The 24,017-nt window shown below is 41.0% G+C and overlaps 1 protein-coding gene across 3 annotated transcripts in view; it reads left to right on the forward strand.

The window, feature by feature from the left end:
* The first annotated feature begins 240 nt into the window (after positions 1 to 240).
* LOC137383901 (CMRF35-like molecule 8) overlaps positions 241 to 24,017 on the forward strand; it is a 30,331-nt gene continuing 6,554 nt past the window's right edge. The window contains exons 1-6 of one of the 3 annotated variants that reach the window (XM_068057281.1): positions 241 to 632; positions 747 to 1,263; positions 1,792 to 2,121; positions 21,348 to 21,402; positions 23,050 to 23,162; positions 23,607 to 23,654. In XM_068057281.1, coding sequence (XP_067913382.1) covers positions 1,224 to 1,263; positions 1,792 to 2,121; positions 21,348 to 21,402; positions 23,050 to 23,162; positions 23,607 to 23,629 — 561 coding nt within the window. In that variant the 5' untranslated portion in view covers positions 241 to 632; positions 747 to 1,223 and the 3' untranslated portion in view covers positions 23,630 to 23,654. Of the gene's footprint in view, positions 633 to 746; positions 1,264 to 1,788; positions 2,122 to 21,347; positions 21,403 to 23,049; positions 23,163 to 23,606; positions 23,655 to 24,017 lie in introns of all 3 variants that reach the window. The other 2 variants (XM_068057278.1, XM_068057279.1) reach the window with 2 other exon arrangements.

Raw genomic sequence — 24,017 nt, forward strand, 5'->3', positions numbered from 1 at the left:
CTTTTAGGCCACCTTAGTTCATCTATCCACAAGGATTTTAATGTTAGAGTGAAGTACTGCAGATGCTGGAAATCTGAAATAAAAACAGTAAATGCTGGAAATACTCAGGTCATGCAACATCTGTCGTAAGAGAAACAGGAAATGTTGTAGGTCATTGGCTCTTCATCAGAACTGAGAGCGCTTGGAGATGTAACAGTTTTTAAGCCAGGAAGGGGAGGAAAGAACAATTCGGAAGCTCTGTGATAAGATGAAAGGCAGGAGCGATTAAACGACAAAAGGGATGATGCTGAAAGGCAAAAAGAGATAATGGGACAACTAAAGAAACAAAAGATGTGCCTAGAGGAGTTGTAAATGGGGAGGCAGAATCACCACTAGCAGCTACCATCCAAAAAAGGGGAAGAGGCTGTGATCTGAAATTGTTGAACTCAGTGTTGATTCCGCAAGGCTGTAAAGTGTCTAGTCGAAATATGGTTCTGTTCCATGAGTTAATGCTGAATTTCAGTGGAACAGGCTGAGGGGAAGAAAAGGACTCTAATGTTCCCTATTGCAGCATCCATTTCTTTATTCAAAGATTCTAGGGTATTCGATGTCACTGTTCTTCCTAGACGTCTATTTGATAAGTTAATCACTTTGTAAGGAAGAATTTCCTAAATTTACCATTTGCTTGTTTGAATTTGAGTTGTTTTGTCCTACTCTCACAATTTAACTTCTTATACTTTTCTATTCCCTTAACTATCTTGTTGTAGATTTACCTCCCTGACACCACTTTTCCAGGATGGAAAGCCTAAGTTTCTTCAGCTCTTCCTCAGACCTCAAATTTGATTCTAAACTGCTTTCTGCCTCTGCACTGTTTCCATTGTTTGAATGTTTCCCTGAGATGCTGGGACCAGAACTGGACACTATTTAAGATACAATCTGATTAGAACACAATACAATTTCATTAGGACTTCCTTTGACTTGGATTCTACTGCTTTGGCTATTATATTTCAACATACTCTTGACATTTGTTGATTATCCCTCTGTTATTTCTTAAGCTTGTTCAAGAGACCAATCATGTCTAAAGCATCACTATGTGCTAACTCAGCAATTGCAACCTATTGAGCAAAAACCCGGAAACAGCAGTGATAAAGTTCCTCATTCTGGAAGCTTGTGAAAAGCAAATACAAGTAAAAATCAAATTCCAAAACTGAAAAGTGGGAGAATACTGGTTTTATGGTCAGAAGATGAATTTTAAAGCTCTACTGTTATTTGTGCTGATATCAGGTAAGGAAATAAAGATTACGGTTTTCTATGTAAATATAAATACACAATAAAAGCAGAGAAAGGCAAACTGCCTACCACTTCTAAAACTTCAACTTTAAAACTTGCTCATTGTTTTGTTTAGAGTTTTAGTAAGTAGGGTTTGGTCACCAATGAGAAAATCAGGAGTTATTTTTTCCAAATTCACTTTTTTTGCTTTTATAAATCAATACAAGCCAAGATGGCAAAATTAGCTCTAGTGCTCTCAGAAACATTATGATCTATACTTTGCCTAAAGATAGGGGTTAACTCCTCAGAAAATAGGGAAAGAACTTAAGAGACCCACTATTTTGGAAAATAATCTATGCTTAATTTTTAATTTCTTTGAAGAGGTCTAGAAGACTGAATTGTTGTTGGAATGGTATTGGAACTTGCGACATAGGTTCAATCTTTATCATACTAAGTAGCACTTGTCAAAAGTTAACTGGTACATCTCTCATTTCATCCTATTTACTTGTGTTGTAAACTTATCTCCAATTTACATACCAGCAGGTTCCTGTAAACTAAGAGGGCCAACGGTGATCAATGGAAACCTGGCAGAAACAGTGACTGTGCACTTGCAATATGACCAAAACGATGATGGTTATACAAAAAGCTGGTGTAAAGTGCTAGCTGGCTTGTGTGTTAATATCACAGATACTGCTGGATATGTGAATAAACTGTACTTGGGAAGAGTATCCATCACTGATGATAGAAGTACAAGAATGATTTCTATAACCCTACAACAACTAAAAAAGGAAGATGCAGGACAATACATCTGTGGAATACTTTTACCTCAGATGAAGTACACAACATTCTCAGTGGAACTGAAGGTTTTAGAAGGTAAAGTGATATGTAAATGACAATAGCAATATGAGCAAAAACCTCAGATACTAATGCATGATAAAAGTCTATACTCAGAAAAGGTTTTATCTACTTGTCATACAAAATATTTCATGCTGGAATGTAAATCTGGAGGAGTGGATGGGCTCACTTTTTCTGTTCCTCTGAGCCCCCATTTTAGCGTAAAACTCTCCTTGATTTTACCATATAGTATCAGCCATGAGGGGTGGGCCATGATGGGGAGAGATAGAGTGAGAAGCCATGAAGGGATTTAAACATGAGGATCATTTTAAGTCTGAGGCAAAGCAGTATGATAATGTTCTCACACTGCATGTAGAACAGTTAAATCTGATTTAACCTAATTTCTACTGATCTTGGTTACTTCCACTGATGTCCAAATTCAGTTGGCATCTTTATGCCATTTAAAATGGTTAGAAATACTCTGCTATGGCCAGCATTTTAATCTGGACAACATTTGATATTGCTATTAATTTTAACCTAGTCCTTATCGTTCCTTTGTAACTTGCCATAAAATATCTCTGAAAATCCACTTACCATAAACAACAATGATTGAGCAATTCATATTAAATTAAATCCAATGGCTTGAGGAGGAACCCCATTTTGAGTGGAGTGGTAGCTGTATTCATCAAAGATTGCATTACAATACTAGTCCAACAACTACTTACATTAAAAGTGCAATATAAATGCAATGAAACATCCCAAGGTGCTTCACAGAAGATGCATGGAAACTTAAGCCAGGAAAGATGAGGCGGTGACCAAAAGCTTGTTGGAAAGATCGAGTTTGTGGAGATTTTAATGAAGGATAGAAAGGTTAAAGGGCTCTAAGGATGGAATTCCAGAGAGAAGGATCCAAGTGCTTGGATCATTTTTGCCAGTGATGGGACAAAGGGAAGAGGGTTGCAAAAGACGGTGGAATCAAAGGAGCAGCAATTTTGGAGAAGGGGTTGTAAGGTTCAAGAAGAGTGTGGAGTTGCAGTGTGGTGAGGCCATGGAGGGGTTAAAGATAAAAATGTGGATTTTCAACTTAGAGATGTCTGGGATGACGGGGTGTTGAACAAACTGAACGCAATGTGAGACAAGGCCACAGAATTTTAAAGAAGTTGCAGTTTGTGGAAGGTGGAGAATGTGTGAGTAGCAAGGAGAGAGTTGGTTTGCTTGAGGCTTGGAAGTGCATGTATAAGGATTTCAACAGGTAAGGAGCTGAGGTAGTGTAGGGCGAGAGTCACCTGTGGATTCTCACTTAGGTTCAGAGCTGTACTCTAGACGTAACAGGAATGAGTGACTCAACACCAAATAATGTGTTAAAACAGTAATTTTATTGCGTAATTATTAAACAATTATTAATGGTAAAAAGAAAAGAAAGATAACTTTATTAAAAGAAAGGAAGGGAAAAAAAGTATTGAAAAAGACAGAAAAATCTTAAAGCACACTGCTATAACCCCAAATTAGTCTGTTCACAACAGCTCCCTAAAATGGTTACCGCTCTCCCTTGATACATGCATCACCAAGTCTCCAGAGAACCTTGCACAGGGATGGACTCTCCGGTCAGTCACTCTGTCGGCGTCCCTTCCTCCGTGGTCTTCAGTGGATGACTAGTCCACTCCGGCTGTAACCCCAAACGTTGGGATGCTGCGCCCCTTTAAGTCCAATTTCTGGCTCTATTCAAGCTTTCCAAAGTTTCCATCCAGACTTTCGCAAAACAAAGATCCGACAACCATGAGTCCTTATCAAATTCTTCTCACAGGCACTAGGAGGCTGCTAGGATGTTTACACATCCTTTGATGGTGTCTCTCGCCTGCCATCAAATAGATTATACTGTCCATCAATTAAACTCCATCTTCTGATACCGCATCATAGTGGACCACACCATGTGCAAGGTTATCCATTGTCCTGGCTTGTAGTTCAAGGGTCATCAAATACAATAAGAACTGACTTCTGTTTAAACAATGAGAAAGCAACTGTGATTTTCAAGAAGAGAAAACAGTAGTTTAGACAAAACAGCTGTGCATGGCCTGGCCTGACCAACATGAAAACAAAAGGAAAAAAGTTCGTTGGGGCTGGAGGGTTGGGGGGGGAGGCGGAGGTGGAAAACAAGTCATACTATTAATTGCCATTGATTACATAATTGATTAATTACTTCCCTTAATTAGAGTACACTTAGTTTTCAATCAATGTCTACAAAGTAACCTTTAAAAATTTAATACACGTTTAATTTTAAATCAAAAGCAAAAACATACAAAAAGTAGTGGCAGCAGGCCTCAAGCCTACAGCTTCCTCCCTTTAAAATACAAATTACAGTCATATTTTATAATCAAGATAACTACTTTTTGTAATTTATTCAGTTGGTGTCATGCAGGCCCCCACCTGCCAAGATTAAGGCACATTAATTTCTCCACATGGACATTACATTTCAAATTGTTGCTGGGAAGAAGAGAAGTCCTGTAGCAAGGGATTGCCAGGCCCCTGGCTGCAAAAACATTTTTGCATATTAACAGACAGAGCTTGTAGACAAAGGAGCTATTCCCTGCTCCAATTCAATCCACAAAAGACATGGCCAGACCAGCTAGTCACATGACTAACTGGCTGTTGTAGAGTTTGAACTAAGAGTTTGGGCAGAAAGCTATTTGCTCCTGGACTGAAGCAGATCTCATCTCCTGTCCTGTCTGCTCCCATCTCTTTCTCACGGAACTCCAGAAACCAACTGAAGACGACCATGTGTGCAGGAAGTGTATCCATCTGCAGCTACTGGCTACCCGCATTACGGAGCTGGAGCTGCAGGTGGATTCACTGTGGAGCATCTGCAATGCTGAGGACGTCGTGGATAGCACGTTTAGCAAGGTGGTCACACCACAGGAAATGGCTGCACAGGCAGAAAAGGGATGCGTGACCACCAGGTGGAGTAGTAGGCGCAGGCAGGTAGTGCAGGAGTCCCCTGTGGCCATCCCCCTCTCAAACAGATATATCACTTTGAATACTGTTGGAGGGAGACCTCCCAGGGGAAAGCAGCAACAGCCAAGTTCATGGCATCACAGATGTCTCTGCTGCATAGCAGGGGGAGGGGGAAAAATGACTGGGAGAACCATAGTGATAGGAGATTCAATTGTAAGGGGAACAGACAGGTGTTTCTATGGCTGCAAACGAGACTTCAGGATGGTATGTTGCCTCCCTGGTGCTAGGGTCAAGGATGTTTCGGAGCGGCTGCAGGACATTCTGAAGGGGGAGTGTGAACAGCCAGTGGTCATGGTATATGTCGGTGCCGTCAACATAGGTAGAAAAGGAATGAGGTCCTGCAAGGTGAATTTAAGGAGATAGGAGTTAAATTAAAAAGCAGGACCTCAAAAGTAGTAATGTCAGGATTACTTCCTGTGCCACATGTTCGTGAATATAGGAGCAGGAGAATAGACCAGATGAATGTGTGGCTGGAGAAATGGTGCAGGAGGGAGGGATTTAGATTCCTGGGACATCGGGACCAGTTCTGGGGAAGGTGGGACCTGTACAAGCGGAGTGGGTTGCACCCAGGCAGGACAGGAACCGATGTCCTCACAAGGGGCGTTTGCTAGTGCTGTTGGGGAGGATTTTGGCAGGGGAATGGAAACCTGAGCGGGGAGACTGAGGAGGAAGGAACAAGGATAGGAACGAAAGACAGGAAACAAAAAGGCAAAAGTGGAAGACATAGAAATCGAAGGCAAGAAACAAATAGGGCCATAGTGCGAAATAATGCTAAGATGACTAAGAGTGTTAAAAAGACTAACCTAAAGGCATTGTGTCTCAATGCGCGGAGTATTCGCATAAGGTCGGCGAATTAACTACGCAAATAGATGTAAATGGATATGATATAGTTGCGACTACGGAGACATGGCTGCAGGGTGACTAAGGATGGGAACTGAACATTCAAAGGTATTCAATATTTAGGAAGGAAAGGCAAAAAGGGAAGAAAGTGGAGTAGCATTGTTGGTAAAAGAGGAAATGAACACAATAGTGAGGAAGGATATTAGCTCAGAGAATCCTGATGTGGCATCTGTATGGGTGGAGCTAAGAAACACCAAGGGGCAGAAAACATTGGTGGGGGTTGTATATAGACCCCAAACAGCAGTGGTGATGTAGAGGGTGGCATTAAACAGGAAATTAGAGATGCATGCAATAAGGGTGCAACTGTAATTATGGGTGAGTTTAATCTACATATAGATTGGGCAAATCAAATTAGCAATAATACTGTAGAGGAGGAATTCCTGGAGTGTGTACTTGATGGTTTTTTGGGCCAATATGTTGAGGAACCAACTAGAGAACTGGCCATCCTAGACTGGGTATTGTGTAATGAGAAAGGATTAGTTATCAATCTTGTTGTGCGGGGTCCCTTGGGGAACAGCGTCCATAAGGTGATAGAATTCTTCATTAAGATGGAGAGTGAGAGAGTTGATTCCGAGACTAGGCTCCTGAATCTAAATAAAGGAAACTATGAAGGTATGAGGCGCGAGTTGGCTGTGATAGATTGGGGAATGTTACGTAAAGGGTTGACAGTGGATAGGCAATGGCTAGCATTTAAAGAGCGCAAGGATGAATTACAACAATTGTTCATTCCAGCCTGGTGCAAAAATAAAACAGGAAGGGTGGCTCAACCGTGGCTTACAAAAGAAATTAGGGATAGTATTAGATCCAAGGAGGAGAAATATAAAATGGCCAGAACAAGCAGAAAACCTGAGGATTGGGAGCAGTTTAGAATTCAGCAAAGGAGGACAAAGGGATTGATTAAGAAGGGGAAAATAGAGTATGAGCGTAAGCTTGCAGAGAACATAAAAACTGACTGTAAAAGCTTCTATAGATATGTGAAGAGAAAAAGATTTAGTGAACTCAAATGTGGGTCACCTACAGTCAGTAACGGTGGAATTTATAATGGGGAACAAAGAAATGGCAGACCAATTAAATACATACTTTGGTTCTGTCTTCACAAAGGAGGACACAAATTACCTCTGAGAAATGTTGGGGACATAGGGTCGAGTGAGAAGGAGGAACTGCATGAAATCAGTATTAGTAGGGAAATGGTGTTAGGGAAATTGACGGGATTGAAGGCCGATAAATCCCCCGGGCCTGATAATCTACATCCCAGAGTACTTAAGGAAGTGGCCCTAGAAATAGTAGATGCATTGGTGGTCATTTTTTCAAAATTCTATAGACTCTGGAACAGTTCCAACAGATTGGAGGGTAGCTAATTTAACACCACTATTTAAAAAATGAGGTAGAGAGAAAACAGGGAATTCTAGACCCGTTAGCTTGACATCAATAGGGAAAATGCTAGAGTCCATTATAAAAGATGTAATAGCAGAGCACTTGGAAAACAATGACAGGATCGGACAAAGTCAACATGGATTTACGAAAGGGAAATCATGCCTGACAAATCTCCTGGAACTTTTTGAGGATGTAACTAGTAGAATAGGTAAGGAAGAACCAGTGGATGTGGTGTATTTGGACTTTCAGAAGGCTTTCGATTAGGTCCCACATAAGAGACTAGCGTGTGAAATTAAAGCACATGGGATTGGGGGTAAGGTACTGACATGTATAGAGAACGGTTGGCAGACAGGAAACAAAGAGTAGGAATAAACGGGCCTTTTTCCGAGTGGCAGGCAGTGACTAGTGGGGTACCACAGGGATCAGTGCTAGGACCCCAGCTATTAACAATATATATTAATGATCTAGATGAGGGAATTATATGTAATATATCCAAGTTTGCAGATGACATAAAGCTGGGTGGGAGTGTGAGCTGTGAGGAAGATGCAGAGAAGCTCCAGTGTGATTTGGACAGGTTGAGAGAGTGGGAAAATACATGGCAGATGCAGTATAATGTGGATAAATGTGAGGTTATCCACTTTGGTGGCAAAAACAGAAAGGCAGATTATTATCTGAATGGTGATAGATTGGGAAAGGGGGAGGTGCAGCGAATCCTGGGTGTCCTTGTGCACCAGTCACTGAAAGTAAGCATGCAGGTGCAGCAGACTGTTAAGGCAAATGGTATGTTGGCCTTCATAGCGAGAGGATTTGAGTACAGGAGCAAGGATGTCTTGCTGCAATTATACAAGGCCTTGGTGAGACCACATCTGGAATATTGTGTGTACTTTTGGTCTCCTTATCCTGAGGAAGGATGTTCTTACTATGGAGGGAGTGCAGCGAAGGTTCACCAGACTGATTACTGGGATGGCAGGGCTGACGAGTGAAGAGAGATTGGGTCAATTAGGCTTGTATTCGCTAGAGTTTAGAAGAATGAGAGGGGATCTCATAGAAACCTACAAAATTCTAACAGGACTAGACAGACCAGATGCAGGAAGGATGTTCCCAATGGTGGGGGAGTCCAGGACCAGGGGTCACAGTCTAAGGATGGGATAAGCCATTTAGGACTGAGATGAGAGATTTCTTCACCCAGAGAGTGGTGAACCTGTGAAATTCTCTACCACAGAAAGCAGTTGAGGCCAAATCATTAAGTATATTCAAGAAAGAGTTTGATATAGTTCTTAGGGCTAATGGGATCAAGGGATATGGGGAGAATGCGGGAACAGGTTACTGAGTTTGGATGATCAGCCATGATCATATTGAATGGTGCAGCAGGCTCGAAGGGCCAAATAGCCTATTCCTGCTCCTCTTTTTCTATATTTCTACATGAATCCCAAGAGAGAAAAGACTCCTACAGTGAACAAGGTTTAAGAAGAATCCACCTACAATCAAGGACACTACAGTGAGCTCGAAGCCCCATAATAACAACTCTTCAGATATTGCCTCAAACCTTTCCACTTTATTTTTTCTTCTGCTCTTTTCTGTCTCTATTTGCATGTGTGTATCATGTATGCATGCTAGTGTGGGCGTCTCGTGTATCCGTAGGCATCGATCGAATTAAAGTTTAAGTTTAATAAAATTTCACCTTTCTTCTTTCAACCTAAGAAAGCCTGTTTGTGCTCATTTCTTTGCCTTATAATTGGAAAGCGGTGAACAAGGGTTCACGAAGGGGGAGCTAAAAACAGTGTGTTTAAAAAATTAAACCCTGTTACTGTCAGTCCAGGTGAAGGCTGAAAGGGAATCCTAGCCCTCTTTCTCACCTGGTCATAACAGAAATTTGGGTGCTAGCGTCCAGAATTGACCCACAGACAAACGAGAGAAATTGGAAGTGGGAAGCCAAATTGTTCCCAATCAAACGAAAAGAGCAAGATTATTGCAGGTTTTCTTGAGGTTGTGTGCGATTGAATACTAACATGTCTGCAACTGAAGTTAGTAGCTCTCCAAGCCAGGGTGAAGTAACTTGGGGTAAGTTAAAAGCACTGTCTATAGAGGAGTTGAGGAAAATGGCTGAGCAGCGTGGGATCACTGTAAGTGGCAAGGCTAGGAAGTTTGAACTCCTAAGGCTAGTGGCCAACCATTTTTCCCCAGTATCTGAAGAAGCAGAAACAGGGTTAGAAGTAGACCCAAACACAGTACTGCTAGCAAAGATACAAATGGAACAAAGGAAACTTGAATTAGAAGACAGGGAAAGAGAACGACAGGAGAAGGAACAAGAGAGAAAGAATATTCCAGAAAAAATGCGAAGAAAGAGAGCTGAAGCGGCTTGAGTTAACCAGGGGGTGACAGAGTAACCACAGTGAAAGCATGGCCAATATGGAGAAGCATAATTCAGGGCTGGGTACAAAATTACTAAAACGTGCTCAAATAATTCCAAAATTCAGTGAGGAAGATGTGGAGTCATTTCTTGTGTCTTTTGAGAAACTGGGAAGGCAGCTAAAATGGCCAGCTGAGACCTGGTCTCTTTTACTACAAAGCAAGCTAACTGGAAAATCCCATGAGATTTATTCCCTGTTGCCAGATGAGAGTTCATCAGATTATGAACTGACCAAAAATGCTATCCTCGGGGCATAGGAATTAGTACCCAAAGCCTATCACCAAAAGTTTAGAACCCTCAAGAAGCAAGGTAATCAAACTTATCTGGAGTTTGAAAGAAGTAGGCAACTGGCTTTTGACCAGTGGCTGAGAGCTCTTAAAGTACAGCACAGCTATGAGAATCTCAGGGAAGTAGTTCTGTTAGAATTTAAAAACTCTCTCCCACTCTCAATAAAGACCCATGTCGAGGAGCAGCGGGTTCAGACAGTGCGGCAAACAGCCGTTCTGGCTGATGAGTTTGCTTTAATTTAAAAGTTGGTTTCCCAGGGAGAACCTTTCCTAATCACCAGCACAAATCTGAAAAGGACAAAGGGTGGGAAGGTGATAGAAGCCCAGGCAGTCCTAGGAGAGAAAGGAAAGCAGGAAACACAGGGGGCCCTCCTCTAACCAAAAAGGAAGGTGCTGTGAGCAAGAGTGAGATCCAGAGACCTGTGTGCTTCCATTATAATAAAGCAGGGCATTTAAAAGCTGACTGCTGGAAACTAAAGGTAAGACCAGTAAGGTTAATCAGGGCACACCCACTCAGTGAAGACGGGACCCTGATGGAAAGCACAGCAGAACAAGCTGTGGCTTTAACTGCAGTAAGAGTGAGACGGGAAGCTTAGGCTGCAAGTGCAGGAAAATTTAATAGGATTCCTGAAGGTTATCAGCGATTTGTGTCTGAAGGGAAAGTAATCCCATACCGCTCAAGTGGGGCATGCAAGCCCGTAGTGATTCTCAGGGACACAAAGGTCACTAGATACCTTTTACTGGGAAAAGGCCTGACCTTTTCCCCAGAGAGTGCAGTGAATACCAAAATGGTGGTGAATGGTATTGGAGGGGAATGTATGCCTGTACCTGTACACCAGGTGCACCTGGAGTGTGACTTAGTTTCGGGACCAGTGACCGTAGGGATTGTCCCTAGTTTGCCTGTGGACGGGGTTGACCTGCTCCTAGGTAATGATCTGGTGGGGGTGAAGGTGGTAGCCCCCGCAGTAGTGGCAGGAGACAGACCCCTGCAGTTTCCCTGAATGTGTAGTGGATCAGGCCATGATCAAACTAACTCCCCCTGGGAAGACTGAATTAGCACTGCAGGCAGATGATCAGGTTTGTCTGATTGAGACTTTCTTTGGAAAGTTATGAGACCCAGGGAATGAATTAAATGGATTCTCCCTAGCTGAGGTTCAGCGAGCCGACCCAGTATTGCAAGAGTTAGCACAGGCTTCCCAGTCTGAAAGTGAAGCAGAGGGAGTCCCTGACTGCTACTATTTAAAGAATGAGGTACTGATGAGGAAATGCAGTTCTCCTCACAGACCTGAGAGCAAGGAGAGGGCAGTAGTTCACAGTTAGTGGTGACGCAGAGGTACCGGGGAGAAATATTAAGAAGGGCCCACGAGACTACAGTGGTTGTACATGCCGGCAGACAAAAGACTAAAGCCCGCATAAGACAGCAGTTTGATTGGCCAAAACTCCACAAAGATGTGGTGGAGTACTGCAAGAGTTGACACATGTGCCAGGTTGAGGGGAAACCCTAACCTACAGTGAAACCTGGAGGACTCCTAGATGAAAACCCCTACTGTCGGGTCAGCCAACCCCAAAAGGTTTGACCCCACATCCTCCTATGTAAGTGCAGACTTTAGAAGCACCCCATCAGAGTTGCTAACAGCGTTTACAGGAATCTGCAGCAACAAAGAAAGACCTCTAGGTGACAGTGAAACCGTGATGGTGATGCCTCACCTAGTCGAAGTGCCACAGGGGAGTGCCATAGAGTCTGCATAAATACTTACAGGCAGGAGTGTCCCGGAGAACAAAGGGCAGAACAAAAAATATTCCCCACAGTCAGAGAAAAAGGGAACCAACCATCCCCTGAAGTCAAAAGCCTTTGCATGACTCAGCAAAGCACTGAATGAGAGTTCAGGATAGACCCGCCCACTACTGATTCTCTTGGAAAAAATTGCAATTTAGGGCTAATTAAATCTATGCACCCCCCCTCAACTCCCTTGGCAGACCTCAACAGGAATAAAGACCTTAGGCAGTCATGGCGATGGGAAAACTGAAGAAAAACTTGCCCAAAGAACCACATGGTTACTGGGATGCCAAAAAGGGGAAATGAAAGCAGCACTGGCACCCAGAAAAGACAGTTTTAAAGTTTTAGGATTCATGAAGTAATGGGAATCCATGAAAGAAATGCATGGTTTGCTGTATCTTATATATTTTTCTCTCAACCCTTTTAATGAAATGCACTTTTCTCAAATTGCATTTCATTCCCCTGGTGTGGAGGTGCCATGCAGGATTTAGCAATGCTCTCTCTTAATCCTTTCAGTTGTTCAGGCAGCTGTGGGACATTATAACCGAATCTTTCCACATACTCCCGTAATTGTCCCTTCATTTTATCTTTTACACTAATTTCTGTGATATTATGATGGTAAATATTTATCAATTCTCGGTCACCATTCTGACAGATGTTTCTGGGGTAAAACAAAAGGTTGCTTTGGGAACAGGGCATAGATTTTCATATCCATAATTATTTTCCATCTCTATGGTGGTAACACCGTATTCTCCTTCTCCTATGTATGCAGTTTATGTCAGCTTTAGGTCAGTTCTAAAAGCCTCCATTGTACAATTTACTCGTGTTTGCTTAAACTCACATGTTGCTTTAGGACGGTCCCTTGTCTCATACTGGACAAATGTACAATTTGTTCGCACAAGCTGTTTTTCACTGTCTGCTTTCAAGGTCTCACCCTGTTACTGCAAGTAAGCATTTTAAAGCTTGACATAATCTCCCAGAATCCCTCTACCTTGACATCTTGTCAATACTGTGCCCTATTTCCTACATTGTCCCATTTTACCATACTACAAAGAAGGGTTCTCATCAAGCTAAATGTTAGTTTATAATAGCTAAATACAATTAGTATCAACTCCTCATTAACTATTTTACTATTTTCAAGAAAAGCCGCAAGCTCGAAGCTTCGTGTCTTGTAATACACTTGTCACAAGTAGCAAATAGCAAAGCATAAAAAGTCCTACTACAAATACAATGGCCTGTGTTAGTATCATAAACATAGATAGAGTCCAGAGCCATGGGTGTTGGCCTACATTATGTATAGTCTCTCGCCCGGCTGTTGTATTTCCAGCATTCTACAGTCATTGTTCTGCATCACTTTTACGAAGTGTTTCTGTGAGGTGGTGATCCTTTCTATTCCAGGCTGCAGTACTGACTACTGTACCGATACCCAACCATTCCCCTGCCTTGATTCTAACCTACCTAATCATGATGGCAACATCCATGGCCCAATCACACTGGTCACAAAAGCATCATATTGCTTTCATTATAAGTGATTCACTACATCCTGTCCAAATTTGTGTCTCTCCATCATGCATGGGCTTAAAAGATTCTCCAGCTCTCTCTTTACCTGTATCCATCTTGTGGATAGTTCTTGTTAAGTATTATTTTCCTCGCACTTCAACTGTATCTCTGAACTTTAATTTTACTCCCTCTATCCATTACCAGTGTGTTTAATTTATCCTGATTATTGTGAAGTCAGTTTCTCTATGGAGTATGTGTCAGTACCTTGATAATTTAAAATATTGACTCACTCTGCTGGTCACATTAACTATTTCATGCCATGCTGTCACGTCAAGTTTCAGCACATGTCTGAGACCTATTCGTCAGTGTATGTCACCATGCATTTTGTATGTTAGCTGCTTCACATGTAACATATCATATCTGCACTCTTACACCGGTATCCCAGTATCATGCCACACATTTATGACTGTCTTATTAAAAGATCCCCAAAAAAAGTGGGCATAGGTGTGGTGTCTGTCTGAGATCTTTGCTTATCTCCCCCTGCATGGTCCCGATGTCTTGGGTAGCAGCCAGACTATCAAATGCAGCTCCCTTTAAAAAAAACTTATAGGCAAGGATACAAATATCTCCAGAAGAAAGATATCAAATTACCAGTCTTTCCTAAACTTTCTTGACTTTCACTGAAAAGTTCTGGACTTCTTGGAAATTCCAAACTATATTAATTTAACAGTTTGAATTCTAATTTCACCATTGTATCCCCAAAATTCCATTATTATCCCTTGTATCGGCCAGATTTAACTTTAAATTCCCATTAATAATATTTCTATTTCATTTTGAGCCCTGGAGAAATTTTACAGTCCAATACTCATATCTTTAAAACAGAAATCAAACATTTACATTTGATTCCAAGCATTATCATATTTTGTTTGTTCTTTATCTTAGCTTAAAAGTACATTCATTTTAGTTTCTTAAAAGTAACTTGCTAAATTACACTGGACTTTTTGCATCTCAAAATTATCCCAAATTCAAATAACAGTGTTGCTGGGTTTGCAGGTGGACTTTTTGTTTTTTAGTTTTTCTAAATTTGATAATCCCCTTAATCTTCAAATAAATTCCCCTTTGAGTGCTTGAAATAACTGCTCAGATCAATTTAGTTTTGCTTATCGATTCTAATTTCTTATGCCCAGTCTTGGTGGTATTGCATGGTGTTTTACATTAAAGCCAGAAATGTTTGTAACTACTTTAGAGGTAACTCCCATATTTCCCATTTTCAAGCACTTTGTCTCAGAAGATAACAAATAACAAAAGTTTTTGAAAAGGCGAAGCCTTTAGTCCAAATTGTGACTATGCTGTGACAGTGAAAGTCTTGAATTCTTGAAGCTGCTGGAAATCTTGTTGCACTTGCAGTTATCTGTGGGGGGAAAAAAACATTCTGCCCGGAGCTAAATGGCTTACTTCATTCAGACATATCTGACAATTCAGAAACTTAAAATTTCATAATACTCAATATATATACATCAATTTTCATTCAGCAAACTAACAGTTGTGGTGAGCTAGGCTGCTAGCGGAAAGGGTTAACTTCTCTGCTAGTTTTAAAAGGAGCAGAGCAAAGCTCTCAGATGGACGTGATAACATCAACTGAGTCTCTCTTTTTAAAACAAGACTCCGATTGTTTCCAAACACCCCTTTTCTTCAAGTTCCCTTTTCATTTTTTTTTGTACAGTTTGAGTTCAGAACACCCAGGACTGTTCCAGGCTCAAACTATTTGCTTTCAAGTTCTAATTAGCAGTTCATTTAATCTAAAAAAAAAAATTCCCCTTGTGTCCGGAGCAAAATTCCCAGATGTTTATAATATATTCGAGTTGTGACTTTGGCCAGCAATCACAACACGAGTTTTCATAACTTGAAACATTTATTAATTACACTTCCCAGTTAATCCACGCTCATAACTCTCACTGATGGTGTTTTTTAAACTTATAGTGCTAAAACTGCTACTGTAAAATTACAATTTCAGAAAGAAAAACACATTAAAACTTGAAACACAAAAAATCATTCACACAAATACTTTCATTCCACACACAAGCACGAACTTCCTTATGCTACACACTTTACATTCTTCATTCTCACAACGCACAGTTTTGATTTAAACACAACCTTAACAACTTGCAACTTAACTCAAACCAATACTTTATCAACTAAACACAGAGTAAAATAGCACATGCTTTTTAAAACAAAAGGGAGAAAGAAAAACAAATTACATCACTTTGTTTTCTTTCTTCAGGTACCTTTCAAATCCCTGTTATCAAAAACTAAAGAAAAAGTTAATGCTCACAAATAAACAAAAAGAAAAACAAAAGCAGTATCAAGCATTCACAAATTACATGGCAGAGTTTTCACAGTCTGTAAATTTTTCACAGCCACATTTAACCTGCCATTGATCTGATTTAAACTTTACATTATATTAAATTAACATAGGCACATTCAATAATTACGCTTTCTTAATTCCAAACAACTTATAAATATTCCACATGATTCCAGGTTTGACTTCTGGCTGGATTCCTGTAATGAGTCCTGCAAAAATATATGGCTGCGTTTGCTGACAATGCAACCACTAGGTGACGCAGTACTAACACATGCGCAAATGCAGCCTCTTCCACTGGAACAACACTGCGACGTTCAGGCAGCTGCCAGGATTAAAGATGGCGCTGCTCAATTTATCACAGGAAATGCTTATGGCCAGTTAGTTCCAGCAAACTAACCTTACATTAAGTTGGATGGAAGCTCAGAAATATACTAGTATGCAGAATAGAATACAAACTGTCTTGAATTCTTGAAGCTGCTGGAAATCTTGTTGCACTTGCAGTTACCTGTGGGAAAAAAAACAAAAGACCCATTCTGCCCGGAGCTAAATGGGTTACTTCATCCAGACATATCTGACCATTCAGATACTTAAAATTTCATAATGCTCTATATATATATCTAAATTTTCATTCAGCAAACTAACAGTTGTGGTGAGCTAGGCTGCTAGCAGAAAGGGTTAACTTCTCTGCTAGTTTTAAAAGGAGCAGAGCAAAGCTCTCAGATGGGCGTGATAACATCAGATCCATTTAATATTCCAGTAATCCTATTAAATATATGATTGAATTTCCATGTTCTGATACTTTTGGGAGATAGTGAATTGGCAATCTGATCAAAGGAGAAGACAATCGGGCAGAGTATAAAATGTGCTGCCAATTCATTATCCTCATTTTATATGACTGATTTTATATGATTTCACCCCAACTCAGCTACTTGCTCCCGCCCCACTGGCCGCTCTCCCTCCTTGGGCAACTTGCTCCAGGCCTCGACACTTTCTCGCCCTCCCCCCTGTTCCCTACCAGCCACTTCCCTCCCTCAGCTGCTTAATCCCCCCCGCCCCCCCCCACTCCCCAGGCCGATTGTTCCTTGCTGAAGCGGGGAGTGAGCTGCTGGAGAGCGGGGTGGCATGAAGCGAGAAGCAGGGAACAATCGGCCAGGGGAGTGGGGGGTGGGGGCGGGGGTGCAGCAGCGAGATCTGGGGGGAAGTGGCCAGTAGGGGGGAAGGGGAGAAAGCGTTGAGGCCTGGAGCGTGTTGCCGAGGGGGGAAAGCAGCCAGTGGGGCGGGAATGAGTAGCTGAGTTGGGGGAAGTGAGTGGTAGGGATTGAGCTCCAGCCCCAAAATCTACCATTCAGCTGCTCCCTGCAGCCGAGTGGGGGCTGGATACCCGATGACGCTTTATTGTGCATGCACGAAGACCAGGCGCATGCGCAAAGACCGACCAGGTGCGGATACAGGATGATGTCGGCGCTACATGATGATGTCATCCCGCATATGCGCCACTTAGTCCTGGCAAGACGTAGGCTGCGCATGTGCACAGCTTGGAGCACTCTGATGACATCGGCGGGCCACTGCATTGTCAGGAATCACTTTGAAAATATATTCATAAAACAATAACAGACTCTTGCTTTCAACATTAAAGCCAGACTACAAAGTGTTAACGACTATTAGCTCTACAAGAACACAAGCTACACAGATAAGGACATTCAGTCCTGGAAGCTGGCAACGTTGGGAGGTGAAACTAGGTCTCTGTGGGTGGAAAGGATATGGCATCTGAAGCTGAGTTTGCTGAACAGGTCACTTAGGTTGCAGTCTGGTTTAGCCTGAGAGAGCATTAGAATGTAAGGATGATAAAGAGGATAAAGTTGAAGCTATTTGGCTAGAGCTGAGTAATCAGAAGGGAACTGCTACTCTATTGGGAGTTTATTATTGACCATCAAACAGTGGAAAGAAGATAGAAGGAGAGTTGTGAAGATAAATGAAAGAAAAATACAGAAATGACAAAGCCATATTACTGGTTCTGTGTCCATCTTATTAAAACTCCCTGTTTGAATCCTGTTCTGAAACAGCACGAGCCAAAATCACAAATCACATTAATATAAAAGCAAAATACTGCAGATGCTGGAAATCTGAAATAAAAACAAGAAATGCTGGAAATACTCAGCAGGTCTGGCAGCATCTGTGCAGAGAGAAGCAGAGTTAATGTTTCAGGCCAGAGACCCTTCTTCACAAATTACATTTCTGTGACTGTCATTATGGTGCATTTTCCCTCTTCCCTGAAGTCTTTGACACAGCCAACCAAACCATCCTCTTCCAACATCACTCCTCCATTGTTCAGCTTGGCGTGACTGCCTTCTAATGGTTGCACTTTAACTGATCTGATAGTAGTAAGAGCATTTCTTCAAATGGTTTCTATTCCTATTCCTCCAATGTCACCTTAGCAATCCCTGAAGGGTCCATCTTTTGCCCCTTCTTTTCCTCATCTACATGCTTTCCCTTGGCAACTTCATCTGAATATATAAAATCAACTTCCAGATCTACGATAATTCTCAGTTATTCCTTGCCATCACCTCTTGCAACTCCCTCAACCTCTCTGTCTGCTTGTCTGACACCTGGTTGTGGATGAACTGCAATTTCATGCAGTTAAACATTGGAATGACAGAAGCCCTTGTCCTTGTCCTTGTCCACCCCTCCCCTACCAACAATCATTGGCTCCCCGTCCCCTAACACTTCAAATTTAAGATTCTTATTCCTGTGTTTAAATCTTTCCTGACCTCACAAGGGAAAGATTAGGAGATATTTTTACATAGAGGGCTGTTACAATATGAAATATCCCAGCTGAAACAGCAGTGGTAGCTGATTTCATAATAGCTTTTAAAAGGGTAGTAGTTAATCATAGAATGAAACGACAAAGATGGAGGCCTTTTGGCCGATTGTATCTGTACCGGTCAATGCGTGAAACCAAAAAAATCTAAAGGGTGGATCAGGAGGATGGGAATGGGACTAAGTGGATGGCTCTTTCAAGAAAGCAAGCATAGACAGGATAGGCTCTTTCAAGAAAGCAAGCATAGACAGGATAGGTCACACAGCATCTGTCTGGACTACTGGCGGCCATGCTTTCAGCTGCCTTAGCCCTAAATTCTGGAATCTCCTTCCAAACTTGTCCGCTTTAGTTTAGTTTAGAGATACAGCACTGAAACAGGCCCTTCGGCCCACCGAGTCTGTGCCGACCATCAACCACCCATTTATACTAATCCTACACTAATCCCATATTCCTACCACATCCCCACCTGTCCCTATATTTCCCTACCACGTACCTATACTAGGGGCAATTGCTAATGGCCAATTTACCTATCAACCTGCAAGTCTTTGGAATGTGGGAGGAAACCGGAGCACCCGGAGGAAACCCACGCAAACACAGGGAGAACTTGCAAACTCCACACAGGCAGTACCCAGGATTGAACCCGGGTCACTGGAGCTGTGAGGCTGCGGTGCTAACCACTGCACCACTGTGCCGCCCAGTTTCTCCACCTTTCCGCTTAAGATGATCCTTCAACTCTACATCGTTGGTCAAGCTTTTGTCCTAATCTGTCATCTGTCCTAATATCTCTTGTGGCTCAGCATCAGTTATTTTTTTATTGATAATGCTCTTGTTAAGCACCTTGGGACTTTTTACTATATTAAAGGCACTACAGAAGTGCAAATTGGTGTTGATATATTTGTAAAATTTCATGATTGACAAACATTTCAGTGGACTTTTCCCCTCAGTGTCCAGTTTTCATTCACTGGTGCTGGTACGATTAAGTTGAACCTAGCCATACTGTGGAGTTGATTAGGGGCTGTCAGCAGAGATATCCTTGATTTTTTGGGGGGCAGCCAGGAATACAGAGTGTGCACCATCAATTCTGCAGGACAATTTTTAAGAAAACGCTAAACATCGTAGGATTTTCTTGTGAAATGTACAGAAGTAGTCTCAGTCAACTTTGACTGGTTACTCCAACTACTCAATCATAATTCATGAGTTTTTAATGATGCATTTAGCATTTACATTGCAGCTAGTAGTATGAAACTGACAGTTGTGGTTCTGGTTCCAGCCAGGCAGTCTGGATTCCTATTGTCTGGCTATAATTGTAGCAAGCAGTGCTTGGAGAGAGTTCTGCTCATGTCTGGACTCGGTTAACGTTTAAGACCTGGCATTTACTCCATATTTGCATCCTGATGTACCTGTAATCTGGACGCAAACAAATTCCATGGTTTAAAAGATGGTGGCATTTTGGGTGTGGGCAAGTTATGTGCGTAACTACAATATTCCCCAAACTACTCAATCTTTTATGTCAAACCTTCCGTCTGAACAAAGCTCTGGCAACAAAACTGGCCGCACCATCGACTTTCACGTGAGTATCCACCTATTGCTGATGTCCGGTGGTGTGACAGATTTTCAGGCATAGCAGGAAACAACCAGTTTCCTGGTGTTTTGTATTACAATTTTTTGAGCTTCTTTTAAAAAAAATTATCCTCGCTGACAGTGCATCGGCATTTTTCTGTTTCTTTTAATGCATCTAAAAATGGAAAAACTTCAATTGGAGGCTTTCAAACATGCTTTCCCAGTGTGCATGATAGATGATTAAATGAGTTGAAACTGGAATTTTAAGACTCAAAGAAGAAATCTACTGATGTGGAATCTTTGGGCTCAATCGTTTGCACCCGTTTTAAGTCTGGAGTATTCTAATGAGATTAGGTGAATACTTGGGTGTAACTTGATGTTGGCAAAATGGGCATGCCATTGGCCACATTTTCTGGTCTAACTTTCAGGTTGCACACAAAGAGAAAACTCTAAGCTTAAGTGTTTAGAAAGAGGAGGACTTGCCACTCTCTAATGGAATGGGCAGGCTGTCTTTTGAGGAAAGATTGGACAGGCCAGGCTTGTATCCACTGGAATTTAGAAGAGTAAGAGGCGACTTGTTTGAAGCATATAAGATCCTGAGGGGTCTTGACAGGGTGGATGTGGAAAGGATGGTTCCCCTTGTGAGAGAATCTAGAACTAGGGGTCACTGTTTAAAAATAAGGGGTCGCCCATTTAAGACAGAGATGAGGAGAAATTTTTTCTCTCAGAGGGTCGTGAGTCTTTGGAATTCTCTTCCTCAAAAGGTGGTGGAAGCAGAGTCTTTGAATATTTTTAAGGCAGAGGTAGATAGATTCTTGATAAGCAAGGGGGTGGAAGGTTATCGGAGGTTGGTGGAAATGTGGAGTAATCAGTTCAGCCATAAACTTATTGAATGGCGGAGCAGGCGCAAAGGGCCAAGTGGCCTACTCCTGCTCCTAATTCGTATGTTCGTAAATATTTGATCTGATACAAAATTCTTTGGAATGTGGGTGGGTGAGTTGGTGCCCAATACTAAACTTGCAGTGCATAACAAAACTGAAGAATTACACAATTAGCTTCACAACTGGATAGTTGAATAACTGCCACTTTATCAATGAAGTATGTAGAAACAGCATTCTATAGCATTCTATAAATTGAACAGTTCTGGCAGGGAGCAGTATTGGAAATATAATTGAATTTCAGTGCCTGTGATTTCAAATGTATCAGATTATAAGTGAATCATCAGCAACATGACAATCCATGTTGAATGTCTGTATTTACTTCAACAGCTTCTCTGATAACAGCACCAAGTCCAACAACAACAGATTTAAAATCGGCAATTAGGTATGTTCTGTGTTATATTAAAATTGGTGGGTAAATCAATAACAAATAAAATAATACTAAGTCAACTCAGAGTTGTTACTACAATGTAACAGAACAGAATTCCTGGTGCTTGAATCATGTACAGTAACATAGATCTCTCATTGTTTATTTGGCAAGTACTTAACTGTATCTAACAGGAGTAAAGTAAACTGCACTATTTGTTACATTATAATTATTAGGCACTAATAGTGATATCAGTGAGCTGCAGTATAAAGGGCATTAAAAAAAAACTGCAGATGCTGGAAATTTGAAATGAAAGCAAAAAATACGGAAGCAGCACCGTGGTCAGGCAGAATCTGTGGAGAGAACAGATAAGTTGATGTTTCAAGTGTCAGCATTGTAGGATAATAAAGATGAACAGCATTAACAATTTCCTCCGCATTGGCGAGACCGAATCTGGATTAGGTTACCGTTCTGTTTGCAAGTGTAACTACAAGATCCCTGTTGCTTGCACCTTCAGTTCCCCATTCTAATCTCATCATCTTTGGTATTCTACAATGCAGTAATGAATCTTAATACAAGCTCAAGGAATAGCACTGTATCTTTCCATTAGGGACTTTGCAGCCCCTGACTGTAATACTGACTTTAATAACTGCAGATGTTAACTATAACTCCCACTTTCTCTTTGACAGAAAGTGCTGACAATGGATGATGAGTGTCCCAGTGGTTCTGGGGAGGGGGGAATGGGTAATGGGTTAATGCTTGAGCTGCAAACCCTCCATCTGAACACTGTGCTGGTGGGTAGTCTGCTTTATTTGTCTCCTGAGCTACTGAAGTCTGCTCCACTTTGTTTCTTGTGCTTCCATTTCTGTCTCATCTCCACCTCCTCAGTTATTCACATTCTCTGTGAATCTTATAAATATATTTAATTTCTTTGATTTCTCTTTTTGAGACCCCTGTTGTCTCATGCTAGTATCACTCCTGTTTTATAACTACCTGTTTTGCACTTAATCACGTTACAGATCAATCTGGCAGTCGCATGCATGTGTATTTTTTCCCCTTCCCCTTTGTTTGGTTGTTCTTTTAATGCCATTCATCTGTAATATCCTCCAGTGCTGATGTAGGGTCTACACCTGAAATGTTAACATGAGCAGGAAATAAATCCTCAGTGTCCGGTAGATGGGGCTAGTGAAAACTTCTTCGTGATGAAGAAAATCTTGACTGCAACATTTTTGCAGAATTTGCTGTATCTTCTGATAATATCGTCAGAACATTTCATTACAATGGCAGGTGTCATTAACTGGCAAGATAGTTTTATTTCACTGGATATTTCAAAATGGCACTCATAAGATCTGCTCTAATCTTTAGAGGTACTTTTGGAACAGTTTCAAAAATATGATCTAGATTTTGAAACTGCTCAAGCATATTCTGATAAACTTAATGAAGTCTGATTACTGGATGTATCTCAAGATGAAATTGGTATCAAGAGTTTCTTCAAAGGTGTTGTCCTTGCACCAATTTGTCGAAAGGTGCAACCTTCATAGAGTTTTTTAGTCTTGATTGTTGTTGCACTGCAATCTCAAGTTTAGTCTTTGTCCCATATTTCTATACTGTCTTTTGGAAACAGTTTCTTTATAAAAGGTATCAATCTTACTTTTCATTATGCAGTCCTCCTATGAAATGGAACATTGTCTTCTTAGTTGTGGTCCTGTATTTATCCTTGAAACTTCTTGCTGCTGTTGTGATTTTCGTGGTTCTACTGAAGAAGCACAGGAGCAATGGTGAGTTACAGTCACTGGATATCAACTATGCAATCATTTATTGACTTTAAAATCTGTAATAGAAATGTGTTAACATAAAAGGCTGATTGAAGTGCTTCTGCATAGTACAAGCTGAAGTATAGCAAACAATCAAGCAGTGAAATTTCAAATGCTTTAGTATAATTTTTTTTCTCAATTTTCTCTCTTCTCTGAAAGGCACTGACCTTTACTGTGTATAGTCAGTGGACACTGGCACGCCATTCAGTACCTTGTCCAAATGCCCAATTTTAGCATTTCATGTTGCAATTGGCCAACTCAATACTGACTTAAAATTTCTTTAGTCATTGCAACTTAGTACTATAGTGGTCAATGTCTCCATTCACCATCAGAGAGCTATGTAAATTAGATTAATACAGTGAATTTGCTTTTACTTTGTAACTCATTTAACTGTTTAATTCCTTTAAGGTGAAACTGCAAAAAGTGATTGATAAAAAATTGGCTCATACATATCAGGTAAGGACATATATCAGTAGATTATCTCCTGCAAGTAAGTACCCATTTATTACCCATTGTTTGAAATCCTATATTTCAAATTCTCTTCATAAGTGTAATAAATTGTGCATGACAAACTGTTGTTTAAGCATTGTTCTACTCTAGTTTTGCAACATTCCTTGTAATTAGCTGCTAAAAAGAAATCCTGGTCCTCTGAAATGCTCTGCACTTTCAATTACAATATCACAATCAGTTAATTACAGTTGGGGCTATTCAGAAATTACAATTAGCTGTAATCCAAGGCTTTACCATCTTTTGGACTATTATTTTTACAATGCCTTGCTACCCAACTGAAAATATTAATGGTTCCAAAATAGAGTACAA

The sequence above is a fragment of the Heterodontus francisci genome, chromosome 25 (genome assembly GCF_036365525.1).
Source record: "Heterodontus francisci isolate sHetFra1 chromosome 25, sHetFra1.hap1, whole genome shotgun sequence".
NCBI lineage: Eukaryota > Metazoa > Chordata > Chondrichthyes > Heterodontiformes > Heterodontidae > Heterodontus > Heterodontus francisci.